The following is a 13,426-nucleotide window of genomic DNA, read 5'->3' as shown; positions in this document are numbered from 1 at the left end:
TATCAAAATGGTTACATTACATACCTGGAAAGGTATTTAAATAAATTTAAATAAAACCTGAATTAAAACTGACTTCAATATCCTGAGGCTCTAAAATTGGGCAGCCAGGTCTTAGAACTATCTTAGAATTAGCATCTTTTTTTAGGATTTTCCTTTCGTTCTCAAGTCAATGACAAAGAGAAGTCTAGGCTCACATTAACGATTTACTGTCACAAAGTGTGAAGATAATTAACTAGGTTCATAATTTACTGGTGTTCTGCTATTTTAAAAAATGTAGTGCAACAAAAAAGCCATTTACAGATAGCTACTCTGTTCTCATAGGATTAAAGGCAAACTTTTCCCCTTCAGAGTATGCTACTTCCATACAATTAGGAAAGTAAGAATTGGGTTCACTATCTAGGAGAAATTTGCAAGCATTATGAGTGGGTGTGTAACACATAAAATACAGTTTCAACAACTGTAAAACAGAATCAATGTTTGGTTATTAGAAATGTCAGAACACCAATTTTAGTATAAAATTATTATTTGTTTTCCCTAAGTTTTTATTTGTGCATGTTCCTATATAGTGCAGTGTGTTACACAGAATTCATTTTTGCTTTTTCCTTGCTATTATACTAAAGTCAAATGTATTTTCTTATTTTCAACAAATAAACATTTTTGTATCTCTAAAGATAAAATTGTACTCTACTAAACCCATTGATTTATTACATTAACATATAATATATAATAATTATTAAACATTTAACTTAAAAGTTAAAAATAAGGGAAATTGCTTAAAATGTATTGAGTACCAAAGCATGCTGAACACTGGCGAGAGAAATCTAGTTACAGATTTTATAGGCTAGAGAATAAGTTAAGTCAGTTTACCTTCCTCGGCTCCCAACGCTGGAGGCACTAGGTGAACGTATTGGTGGGTGTACACTTGTCATAGTAACAGGTCCTGAGATCATACACATTCGTAAAATGAATTAATAACTGTATTTAATTCCTACTCAATGTTCTCACTTAGTATTACATTGAAACTGGAAACACATAATGAAACTATATAAAACGAGTAGCTGCTGAACTCCCAGCACAGTCTAAAGTCCCCCTAAACTGGCAGGGCTGTTCAACCTCAGCAGTACTGACATTTGGGCACAGATAATTCTTTGATGTGGGGGCTGTATGTGCATCGCAGGGATGTTGAGCAGCACCCTCGGCCCCTACAGTTATTAGATGCCATGGCACCTCTACATACTCAGCATCCAGGGTTGTGACAATCAGAAATGTCTGCAAACACTGTCGAATGTCCCATGTTAGAGTAACCAGGGTAGGAGCTTAGTGAGGACACTAATGCCAGCAAAAGCTACAGAGGACAATAAAAAGTTGGTAGGGCTGGTATAAAAGCAGTCCAAGAGAGAAAGCCCCACAGAGGCTAATGAACAGAAGACACTGAAGCAATGTATAGAAGATACTTTGTCCCTTGCCTGACACAGAGTTAGTACTGGATAAACGTTAGCTTTAGTAATAGTGCCAAAATGGTTTCCAGAAATGTTTTGTCAAGTTATACTCCCACCAGCTATGTATCAGAGCATTTGTCCCATCACATCCTCATCAATGAGTATTTTCACTATTTAAATCTTTGCTCATTCAATAGTTACAAATTATGTCTTTTTGATTTTATAATGACTACTGGTGAGATGGAACCACCCATCTTTCTTCCTCTCCCCTGTTTTACTAACTAAATGTATTTCCTCTTTAGGGAATAATCTACTCATGTCCTTTTGCAATACTGTGTACTTTCCTCATTAATCTGTATGAACTTGTTACATAATTAAACAGTTTCTTTACCACATTTTGTCAACAATTTCCTTTCAGTTTGTTTATGTTTTAAATAAGTACCTCCTTTAAAATTCGACAACTGCTTAATTATGCTTGTATGACTGGTGAATGGCTTAAGAAATTCTCCTCTTTCCTTATTTTGGTCTAAGGCATCTAATTTGTCAAGGTCTCCGCGAGTAGCATTAGTCAGAGTGCCTCTCTCTTGAAGGAAATAAGTAGTTGTGTCCAAAATTCTTGAACACAATTAAATAGCGAAAAAAACCACCAAAAAGAGTGATTGTCACTGATAAATTTTGATGCTAGGAGAATTCCATGCAAAAAGAGATGATACTACAGGCAAATTATCAAAAAGAGAAAGTACAATACTAATTTCCTCCTGGGAGCACTATAGTGCCCATAAGTTCTATTCAAATTGAAAATGTACAGAGGTTTAACTTTTGCTTCCCACTTCGAAAGTACATTAATTATAAAGAGTACCCAAAACACAGACCCATTTTAATCATCCAACAGAAAAAGGGAGGAGGCATAGGATGATTTTTTTTTAAATTATTATAAATAGAATAAAAACTGGAAAAAAAAACACTAATAAAAATTTTTAAAAGCCCACTTTACCTGTAAGGCCTGGAGATGGCACTGATGAATTCGGTGACTGGACGGTTCTGTTTGAGGGTGGTCTTGGCTGGCCATGATCTGTACTAGTATCTTTCCTCACAATATTGTCCAGCATAATAGTACTTGAGCAGTCAATCTGATGAGAAATTATTTCACGGCATTGTGACTTTGTAAGTTAAAAGCTACTTTGAATTTATCAGAAAACTTTAATAGTTTAATTATTATCAGATAATAAAACATGCAAATATCATATTTGAGAAGTTCTGATCCATACTTTCCCCATAAACAACCTTGAAGAAAGCTTTCACGCTTCTTAATATCTCACCTTAGTAAATATACTGAGTCACACTATTTCAGAAGTCATGAGCCAGGAGAAAAGAGCATTGTGTGCTACACCCTTAAAAATTAAAACAAAATTATAAAAAGAAATTCTAATAATGTTTCTTAATTTATTTAAAAATAATAAAAGGTACCAATTAAAAAAAAAAGCAAACTTGATGAGAAGAGTAGCACAGTTTCACATTTTGCAAATTTCTTTATTGTCTGGCTTAATAACAGCCAACTGGAAACTTGTATCTTTTACTCAGTCTGCTGAGATGTGTGGTTTTGGTGGAAGAATAAGAAGAAAATCTGGTCTTACACAGAGAGGACCTTGTAGAGCCTCTAAAAAGGTTGTACGGACCCCCATGTCCTTGGCCCACACTTTGAGAACCGATGCTCTGGTATGCACTAGATTGATGAAACAAGTCTACGCATAACACATTTTCAGAACACTAACCTCACTTAAATACATTCTTAATGTTTGGTAGGAAAAAATTGATCCCTTAGAGATTCCTGCTTTAATGCAACAGGTATACAAATAATTGACTGCTTTCTAATTGACTGCTAAGCTAAAATACGATAAATTTCTACTGAATAAGACTTGAATACTTTAGATGCAAATATTTTTTTTATTTTTTCATTGAAGAATAGTTGAATTACAATGTGTTAATTTCTGCTGTACAGAAAAGTGATTCAGTTATTCATATATATATTGTTTTTCATATTCTTTTCCATTATGGTTTATCACAGGATACTGAATATAGTTCTCTGTGCTATGCAGAACTTTGTTGCTTATCCATTTCTATATATACCAGTTTGCATCTGCTAACCCCAAACTCCCAATCCAACCCTCACCCACCCCCCTTTAGATGCAAGTATTTTTAATGCTTAAATATACCATTTATTCCCCAAGAACGTTTTTGTGATTAAAATCCAATTTAATAGTTCCAGCCTTTCTCAATCAAGATTCTCCAAGAGAATTAAGTCCTACAGTCCGACGGCATAGACTGTATATAATGAATTTACTTCTTGCCTCTGCATCTAGAATGGTACTAGTTATGAACCATCCTTGGGAGGACTGAGGAAATAGTCACTCAAATCAGTTTCTTTATTCTGTGGTTCAGATGAGGAATTTCAGTTGAGAAAGCTGGTGGACAAAGGGTCATCTGTATCTGAGGACTGCAGAGGAAAATTTACTTTCTGTGGGTCCTCTTTCAGTAGGGGAAGGAGGAAGTACACAGGGTTATTTATGTTTAATATTCTTTGGGCACTACCTTGGCCAATACTTTTCAGAGAGTGCAAAAAGTACTGGAATGACTAAATTTGTTAGATCTTAATGTAAAAACAGTTATTTACATTGTGGAATAATCCTAAAAGCTAAAATAAAATTATAGGAATGACACACAGAAAGTTTCCCTATCGATCGCCTATGCATGAAAAATACATGTACTCTACCCATTTAAAGTATAAACAATTATTTTAAAAATGAAATAACTCTGGTAAGGTTAATGATGCAACTTTTAGGAAATATTAGTTGATCTCAGTAACTTGAAAAACAAACTAAATAATACAAAATTTTAGATTCCTTCACATCCTACAAGATTTCTTAAAAGTTTTAATGTCTGTATGAGTGACTACCTTAAGCTTATAAGATGAGAAAAGGTAAAACAAGTATCAACTTATGTATAAAGATTTGTTTATTCAATGTTATATTTTCTGTCTTTGAAAAATATTTTTTAAAAAGTCATACTGACAAAGAGCTTAGAGGGTAAATGTGTTTAATTTAAATAAAAATGAAATCAGAGGTAATTCTGCACTGGTTAGTAAATGTTATCATTTCTATTATTATTATTATGATTTTTATTTGAGGGGAGCTCTTCGTGTGCCAGGCACTGGGCTTTACTTGCATTAGTTCATTGAGTCTTTTTTTTTTTTTTAACATCTTTATTGGAGTGTAATTGCTTTACAGTGTGTGTTAGTTTCTGCTTTATAACAAAGTGAATCAGCTATACATATACATATATCCCCATATCTCCTCCCTCTTGCGTCTCCCTCCCACCCCTCTAGGTGGTCACAAAGTACCAAGCTGATCTCCCTGTGCTATGCGGCTGCTTCCCACTAGCTATCTATTTTACATTTGGTAGTGTATCTATGTCCATGCAACTCTCTCACTTCATCCCAGCTTACCCTTCCCTCTCCCCGTGTCCTCAAGTCCATTCTCTACGTCTGTGTCTTTATTCCTGTCCTGCCCTTAGGTTCTGCCCTTCAGAACTAAATTTTTTTTTTTTTGATTCCACATTTACGTGTTAGCATACAGTATTTGTTTTTCTCTTCCTGACTTACTTCACTCTGTATGACAGACTCTAGGTCCATCCACCTCACTACAAATAACTCAATTTCATTTTTTTTATGGCTGAGTAATATTCCATTGTATATATGGGCCACATCTTCTTTATCCATTCATCTGTTGATGGACACTTAGGTTGCTTCCATGTCCTGGCTATTGTAAACAGTGCTGCAATGAACATTGTGGTATACATGACTCTTTGAATTATGGTTTTCTCAGGGTACATTTCTATTATTAAACTTGTCTCCATCTCTTCTGGTGTCTTAAATGTTAGACTCCTTCTCTAACCTTATTCTATTGTAATATATCACATTCCAGCAATTCAACCTTCCAGTACCTCCTCCCATGTCCTCACCCCTTCCTTCCCAGCTTAGATTCCATAATCCATCACCATAATCATTCATTTACAAACACTTTAACTCCAGTGCCCTGAAAGACATTCTGTAGTACGTTCAAGTGTTAATATTAATCTTTTTATTATTCCTGCTGTTACCATATTTCTAAAGGATAAAAACAACTTCTAAACACAAACGCACAGCCTACAATCCAACGAACCCATGCCTTTTACCAGATCCAAGTTCACTTAAAATTTCTGAAACAGATTCTTAGAATAAATTTTATGTATACTTACATCTGGAAGAGAAGGAAGATTATAGGGACCTCCCACGGGTGAGCTCAAATCAATCATAGGTGACCCAAAAGTCTTTCCATCATATCCTGCTGCACTAGTAATGGTGGGACTGGAAGGAGTAGAGGACGTGCTGTTGGCAGCTGATGGGGTGGCCTGCCCACTGCTGACCTGCCACTGTGGTAGCAAGAAGGAAAGAAGCAAGGTTGTCTATCAGCAGGCCTGTAACATAAAATGTCCATCTAATCCCTCTTCCAGACACAAAACAAAGTAAAAGACACAGTCTGCTATTTGAATTCAACTGTAATTTTAATGGAAAGGGGAGAGGACACAAGTATATATAATTTTCATTAATCCTGTCCAAACGTAAAAAATAAAAAGAACTGATTTTTACCAGAAGACAACAGTTAGTATTCACAAGAAAACCACAGCACCCAATCTTGGAAAGCTTACACATATTGGAAAATAAATATAAACATGTACAAAGCAACTTCAAGGTAAAGATGGAGGGCTGAAAACATACATTTTCTTCTGTCCCTACCTGATACACCTGAAAGTAAAATGACAGTTAAGGGAATTTTTTTTTGAAAAAGGCACTGACCCATAAAGACAAAGAAAACAGGGGAGAAGACAGAAAGCACATTTTGGAAGCTGGAAGGCAAATGGACAAAAAGCAAATGAATTAGTCATAGCCAATTGGATAAAGCTGAAATCTAAGCTGGCAGTGGGAAAAACAGAGAAGCAAATCAGCATATACCGTAGAACCCCTAAGAGCCTGAGAATTTGAAGCATAAGAGGTGAAACTGGGACTAAAAACAGGATGATCTGTTGAGAGTCTGTTTAAGAAGGATTAAATCTCACGTTCGTTTGCTACTTTACCTGTAGCTACCCCAAGATAATAAGGACCACCTCCACCTCTGCAAAAGAAGGCTGGAAATTAATTTTCTAGAATAGGTAAAACAGTCTTTGGGCTGACGAGCATCAGGCTCGGCTGAAGGCAGAAGTATTGCACTTGGGCTTCCCCAGTGGCACAGTGGTTAAGAATCCGCCTGCCAATGCAGGGGACACGGGTTCGAGCCCTGGTCTGGGAAGATCCCACATGCCGCGGAGCAACTAAGCCCGTGCGCCAGAACTACTGAGCCTGCGCTCTAGAGCCCGTGAGCCACAACTACTGAGCCCACGTGCCACAACTACTGAAGCCCACGTGCCTAGAGCCCGTGCTCTGCAACAAGAGAAGCCACCAAAATGAGAAGCTGGCGCACTGCAAGGAAGAGTAGCCCCAACTCTCCACGGCTAGAGAAAGCCCGCATGCAGCAACAAAGACCAAAAATAAATAAATTAATTAATTAAGAAAAAAAGAAGCATTGCACTGAAAATGACAAGTAAGAAACCATACAGACGCTGAATGCCGAGCTTCCTGCCCACTCTGCCTCCGGCCCGCTAATAATCTTCTTCCCCCAGCTGGCTTCAATGAGCAGCCAGGCCCTGCATTTCAGGCATGAAAGAAAGATCTTTTGGGAATTGGACCACTACCTATGGACAGTGACCTTAGTAACTCTCCTAATAAACATGCCTAGCAAACCTCACGTAAGAGTGAAACTCAGCCATCCAACATTAGCCCCAAACCCTGGCTTTCCGGGTGTTTTTTTCCTAAACACCCATTTCTCATATACAAACAGGTACTTAAGCATCAATAAACATCTGAGGAAACTCTTTGTCATTTATGTTAGAGGCTGAAATAAACACATTAATAAAGGAATGCTACAGGGTATACAGAGATGAACCATGCTGCTATCTACACTTTACTTTGAAACCTATCAAAAAATGAGAAGGTTTGATTGACAGATGGATGGATAAATGGGTATATGGATAATAAGTGAGAAGGCAAATAGAGCAACCTGTCCCCTATACAACTCTTTCAACTTACTATGTTTGAAAATTTTTAAAATAAAATATTGGGGGAAAAAAAGCCACTAAGAGGTATCTTAAGACTATGCAGGGGAAAAAACTCCCAAACTCAGTTTCATTTATATATGGACTACACAATATAGAGTGACAGTGATGGAAATATTCTAATTTTGAAAAATCTAATTTACATGCTCCACTGAAAAAACTAAGTAAAAAACCCTGTGAATATGAATGTCATCTTTACCACCTACCCACCCCTCGTATCCATCCACCTGTCTGTGTCTCTCTCTCTTCCTCCTTCCCTCCCCAGAATAAGCAGTTACAGTTGATGTGTATCTTTCCAGGTTTTTTCTATATATACATATGAGATTAAAAAAATAAAAAACAAACCACAAAATTGAAAATAACTCACAAAAAAATCCGACAAAGTTTTTTGCTGTGTAATATACTTCGCAGATCATATATAGTTTACTGCCTTTTCTTAATAGCCAAAAAGCATTTCCACTGTACAAGTATACTATAATTTGTTAAGCTACTCTATCAATTAAAACAAATTCCCCATTATCTTTTATCCTAGCTTGTTCATTTATTCATTCATGTTTAGACTTTTGATCAGGAAACATTTTTAAAAACCTTCTTAGAGTACATGTCTACCCATTAAAAATAATACATAGGGAATAGGTGAGGAAATATTTGAGTACCCAGAATGTTCCAGGTGCTTTTATATACACTAGCACTAAGTCTCAGCAAAACTCTGCAAGGTACTCACTCACTCTATAGTGGGGGCAAAGGAGATTTTAAAGAGTACACTTGTACAAGGCCACAAAAGTATTAGGAAAATAAACAGAATTTAAGACCAAACTGCAGTTTCGTCCCTTTTCACCTCACCTCTAATGATGAAACAGAGATAGGTATAAATTTTATTGAAAATAATTAAAATATTTTAGAAAGTATTAATATTTTATCGAAACTAATTATAATCTTATACACACACACACTTAGTATATGTACTTTTAGAATACTACTTTCAAATCATTTGATTAAAATGAATGTCACAGAATTATGGGAATAGCATCATATTCTTTATTTTGGTCTTGGCAAAAAAATTAAACTGAAATCAATCTACTAGTCCTAAGCTGGAAAGGCTTGACACAAGTACTTGGAGAAGACAAAGCACTAGGAGAACCTTTTAAAACAGTGTAATAGGGCTTTCCTGGTGGCGCAGTGGTTGGGAATCCGCCTGCCAATGCAGGGGACGCGGGTTTGAGTCCTGGTCTGGGAAGATCCCACATGCCATGGAGCAACAAAGCCTGTGCGCCACAACTACTGAGCCTGCACTCTAGAGCCCATGAGCCACAACTACCGAAGCCCACACGCCTAGAGCCCGTGCTCCGCAACAGGAGAAGCCACTGCAATGAGAAGCCCACGCACCTCAGCGAAGAGTAGCCCCCGCTCGCCACAGCTGGAGAAAGCCCGCGCGCAGCAACGAGGACCCAATGCAGCCAAAAATAAATAAATAAAATTTATAAAAAAAATAAAAAAAGTGTAATACCTAAAAAATATTTTTACCTGTAAACACTAAGAATATATATATGTTATAAATTTATATAATACAAATATAAATTATAACTTAAACATTAAACCTTCTAAGAGTTAATATATAACCTTAAATATTAAACTTTATCAGATGTATACGTACTACATATTAAAACTGTGTGATACTAAGTTTGTGCCCAAGAAGTCTCCCTGAAACACTTTGAAGATTTGTTTATTGGTCTCTAAGTATGCAATCTGTATTTGTTAGAATAATTCTGTCTTAGGAAATTTAATGCACTCACCTAAAAGCTACACACATTAACATTGAAAAATTCATACCTATGACTCACCCTCCTTCACTTCTGTATAAGTGGCTTGATTTCTCTTGTTAATTACAAAGCATCAAGGTCCTCTCTTAGCTTTGTCTCTCTCTATAGGGCAGTCTGTAATAAACTTTGTAATCCACATTTATTGAAAAAAGGAAAAAGCTTACTCTTGCTCTTTATCACCATTGCTCTATCCATAAATTCAATGTGATTTGGAAGTAGAGAGAAGCAGAACAAGCAACTGTGGAGAAGTAAATATATATACCTGTTTTATGGCTTGTTGAGCCAGGAAAGCCATCTGCAGGGGGTTGGGCTTTATTGCTTGTCGTGGCGTACTCTGGTTTGGTGGATATCTTAGCTGTTGAGGATGAGGAGGAAGAACTGGTCCATTGGGTTTGGGGCTGTGATTCTGAAAATTTATCAAACGTGGAGGAGGTTGCTAGAAAAAAAGAAATTCAACCAACTCAGTGACAATCATCTCCTGAAAGACGAAGTACAAAGAACTCCATTTTATAACTTTTACAGAACGACAGCAATTCTGTCACAGATGAATCATTTATTAAAATTACAGTAAGGGTACGGGGGGAGGGGACAGCCTTCAAGAATGTGTATAAGCAATTTAAAGAAAAGACGTTTTATTAGGAAAGACCCTTGGGAGAGGATTTTCCAGCTGCAAGTAGGCTAAACTAGGATTAGATCTAGGCCACACTGGGAAGTAGGGAAAACTTGTCGTTGGTATTCTTCTAAGTCCCTGATGATTGTATTCTGTAAAGAATTGCCCTCTTCAATCTTCCTAAAATAATGTGATGGTAGAATAATTACTAACATTTACTGAGTAGTTATTACATGTCAGGTACTACTTTAAGTGCTTTACATGTGTTAACCCATTTAATCTTCACAATGATCCCTAAGGTAGGGATTACCTCTGTTTTACACAAAAGGGAACTGAGATATAGAGAATTTAAATAACTTGTCCAAGAGTAACAAAGATAGGAGGAATGGAGCTGAGATTTGAACTCAAGTCCTCTGGCTCCAAGCAGTAAAACATAAATAACAGATGAATATTAATAACATTTAAAAATTAATGAATCGGATCTTATTGAGATCAAACTATGTGCCAGGCATTGTGACTGGCATTTTACATGTGTTATCGCATTATTACCCTCCCCTCATTTTACAAATTAGGACACTAAACATTAAAAAGCTGGGATAACTTGAAAAAAGTCACACAGCTCGTTAAAGGCAGCACTAAGGCTTTAATCCAAAACTAGTCTGCCATTTCATTACCCAAACAGGTTTTGGTGTTTAGCTGGGGGTTAAGGTACTAATTACGGCTTAGAAGATGAGTCTCTCTAAAAGAAAACAGATTTTGAAAGGACACCCTTCAAGGACAACAGTGGTTGATTATAGGGCAGGGTAGGGGCTGGGAAGGCAAGCCAAGTTTGCTCAATAAATGCTAGCCCTAGAAATTGAGACCAGTGTTCTAGAAAAAGGTAACCGTATATGCCAGTCTCACCTTGACTACCCAATTCTCTCTAAGGTTGGCAACTTATTGCAAAGTAAATACTTACTTTCAGGCTATCTTAACTGCATATGAATAAGAACTTCTCAGAAAGGGAGCTATTAACTCCCACATTCAAGGTGGGAAAAATAAATGTGAAATTTATAAAGGCTGAAATAGCAACATCTTAAACTTTGACACTGTGAAGGCAGACAGCCATAAAGTGTAGCTCTGCCCTCTTTTTGTTCTTTTCCTTCTCCCATTTTTGGAATTCATCTCCTTTCCTGGGTAAATTATTTCTCTTTCCCTCTCTTGCAAATTAGTTGGCACTGGGTTCACCGTCAATAACTTTCAAGAGTGACCAGCAATTACAGACCCAATGAAAAGTAGATTTAGGCACTATTTGAAGATCGAGGGAAATTCTTGAAATTCTGTTCTTCTGGGTGAAGAACAGAAAAATATTAGAGAAAACGAGAAAATGAAAACATCTTATAAAAGCGTAAGCCTGAAGCCATAGCAATTCTCTGATTCTTCTATTAAAGTTTTGTGACTTGAAGGGATTTATATCATAGAAACACAAACAGAGAATAACGGGGGAATCATAGTGGAAAACTTCTAAGTTAATCAAAGAGACAATTTTTTAAAAAGTGGAAAAGCACCCAAAATGATCCTTAAGGGAGAACAAAAGTAGTTATGGAAGTCTTCTGCCTACCCCTGCCCTGAGATTTATATATTGATTCAGTCAAGAAATGACACTTGATGCCAGAGTACTGTACTCTGTGAAAAATCAGTGTGGGACTGGATGTCGACTCTCCCATCAAGGAATCCCAGTGTGGGAAGATGTAAGGTGATTTTTCTTTCCTCTCCCAAACTGTTATAGTTGATTGAGTTAATTTCTAAGAACCCTGTGACAGGAAAAGCAACTTGAAAGAATAAGACTAGCAGCTAGTGATAAGCATAAAAGAAATAGCAAAACCAGTGCTATTTTAATTAAATGGAATCAATTAATTTGCAAGAAGGAAAAAAGGGAGAGAATAGAGAAATAATTGAGAGCTTAAGCAAACTGACATATAATCATCACTATCCTCACCTTCACTCTAAATACTTTTATTATTACAGGTTTTCATTTTATTCTAGTATTATTTCATTTTATTCTAGTATAACCATGAAGCATAGCAGATGTCCTTCTAACATCCACCCACTGTTTAGGAAATTAATGTATACATATGAATGAGAGTTATCTCCAGAGCAGTAAATCTAGCCCGGGAGTGACAACCATTATGTATAAAATAACATACTTAGATCTAACAAACTTAGCCCTGTCCATTAGAGTATGATAGAGTATACTGTACACCGCTCAATAAACAGATGCATAATGTTTATCAAGTTTGTACCACTCAGTCATATAACTATGTATTCTAGCTCTGTATCACACAACTCTTTAATCATTCAGATTACACGGCTAATCTTCAGAGGAAGAAATAGGGAACTACTGTATAAGTGATTTTTAGAAGGAGGCCTTTAAATTGACCTGGGTCCTATTGGACAGATGTAGAGTATGATTTGAACACACCCACAAAGAGGCACACATACACCCTGCTTACAGACAGATATTTCCCCACATATATATGCAAATAAACTGTTAGAAAACTAAGAAAGCAGGTGGGTAGGGCAGTGTAAAAGTTTACAGATGAGGGAAAACTGATGAGTGAAAAATGTAGGAGTGGGTATTTGGTACAGAAGAGATAAAATGAGAGATGAGAGTACTGGAAGGAAGTTCGGGAGTCATTGAGAGGGGACAAAGAGAGAGGTGTGTGAGGTAATGACCAAAAGATGAGAAAATGACTTTACAGTTGATCTTTGAACAACACAACATGGGTTTGAACTGTGCAGGTTCACCTAGACATGGATTTTTTTCAATAGTGAATACTTCAGTACCACACAATCCGTGGTTGGTTGAATCCTCAGATGCAGAACAGTGGATACAGAGGAACCACAGAGAGAGAGGGCCAACTATAAGTTATACATGGATTTTCAACTATGTGGAGGGTTAGCACTTCTAACCCCTGCATTGTTCAAGGGTCAAATGTATTGATAAGTGGGAAAATTAGGCTGCATAATAAAGATTGTACATTATATATATCATATAGCAGTAAATCCTAGAGAGAAATAATAAGATCAAAAGCAAATTTCTGAGATAAGCAGGCTAAAGGCTCGATCAAGGTCACTTCTGGTTTGTCACTGCTTATATAAAAAACTGTTTGAGAATGTGACCAAGTCACGGAGTATCTATTAAAATGCCTCAGTTCTTCACTCCTTAATGAAAAGGGAATTAATACAAATGATGGATTTACCTTATTTCAGGTTAAGTATTAAATAAAAAATCACTGTAACATCTCTCGGACACTTAAGATAAATAATCATGC

General features: G+C 36.5%; 1 protein-coding gene across 2 annotated transcripts in view; it reads right to left on the bottom strand.

The window, feature by feature from the left end:
- Positions 1–13,426, bottom strand: part of TRIM24 (tripartite motif containing 24) — an 89,691-nt gene that overhangs the window by 8,207 nt on the left and 68,058 nt on the right. For both annotated transcript variants that reach the window (XM_065883540.1, XM_065883541.1), the window contains exons 10-13: positions 9,765–9,938; positions 5,733–5,906; positions 2,434–2,569; positions 868–940 (exon numbers count right to left, since the gene is read on the bottom strand). In XM_065883540.1, the coding sequence (XP_065739612.1) occupies positions 868–940; positions 2,434–2,569; positions 5,733–5,906; positions 9,765–9,938 (557 nt within the window). The remainder of the gene's footprint in view (positions 1–867; positions 941–2,433; positions 2,570–5,732; positions 5,907–9,764; positions 9,939–13,426) is intronic.

The sequence above is a fragment of the Phocoena phocoena genome, chromosome 9, assembly GCF_963924675.1.
Source record: "Phocoena phocoena chromosome 9, mPhoPho1.1, whole genome shotgun sequence".
Taxonomy (NCBI): domain Eukaryota; kingdom Metazoa; phylum Chordata; class Mammalia; order Artiodactyla; family Phocoenidae; genus Phocoena; species Phocoena phocoena.
Note: the sequence above shows the minus strand (reverse complement) of the source record. Positions and strands in the feature narration are given on the sequence as shown.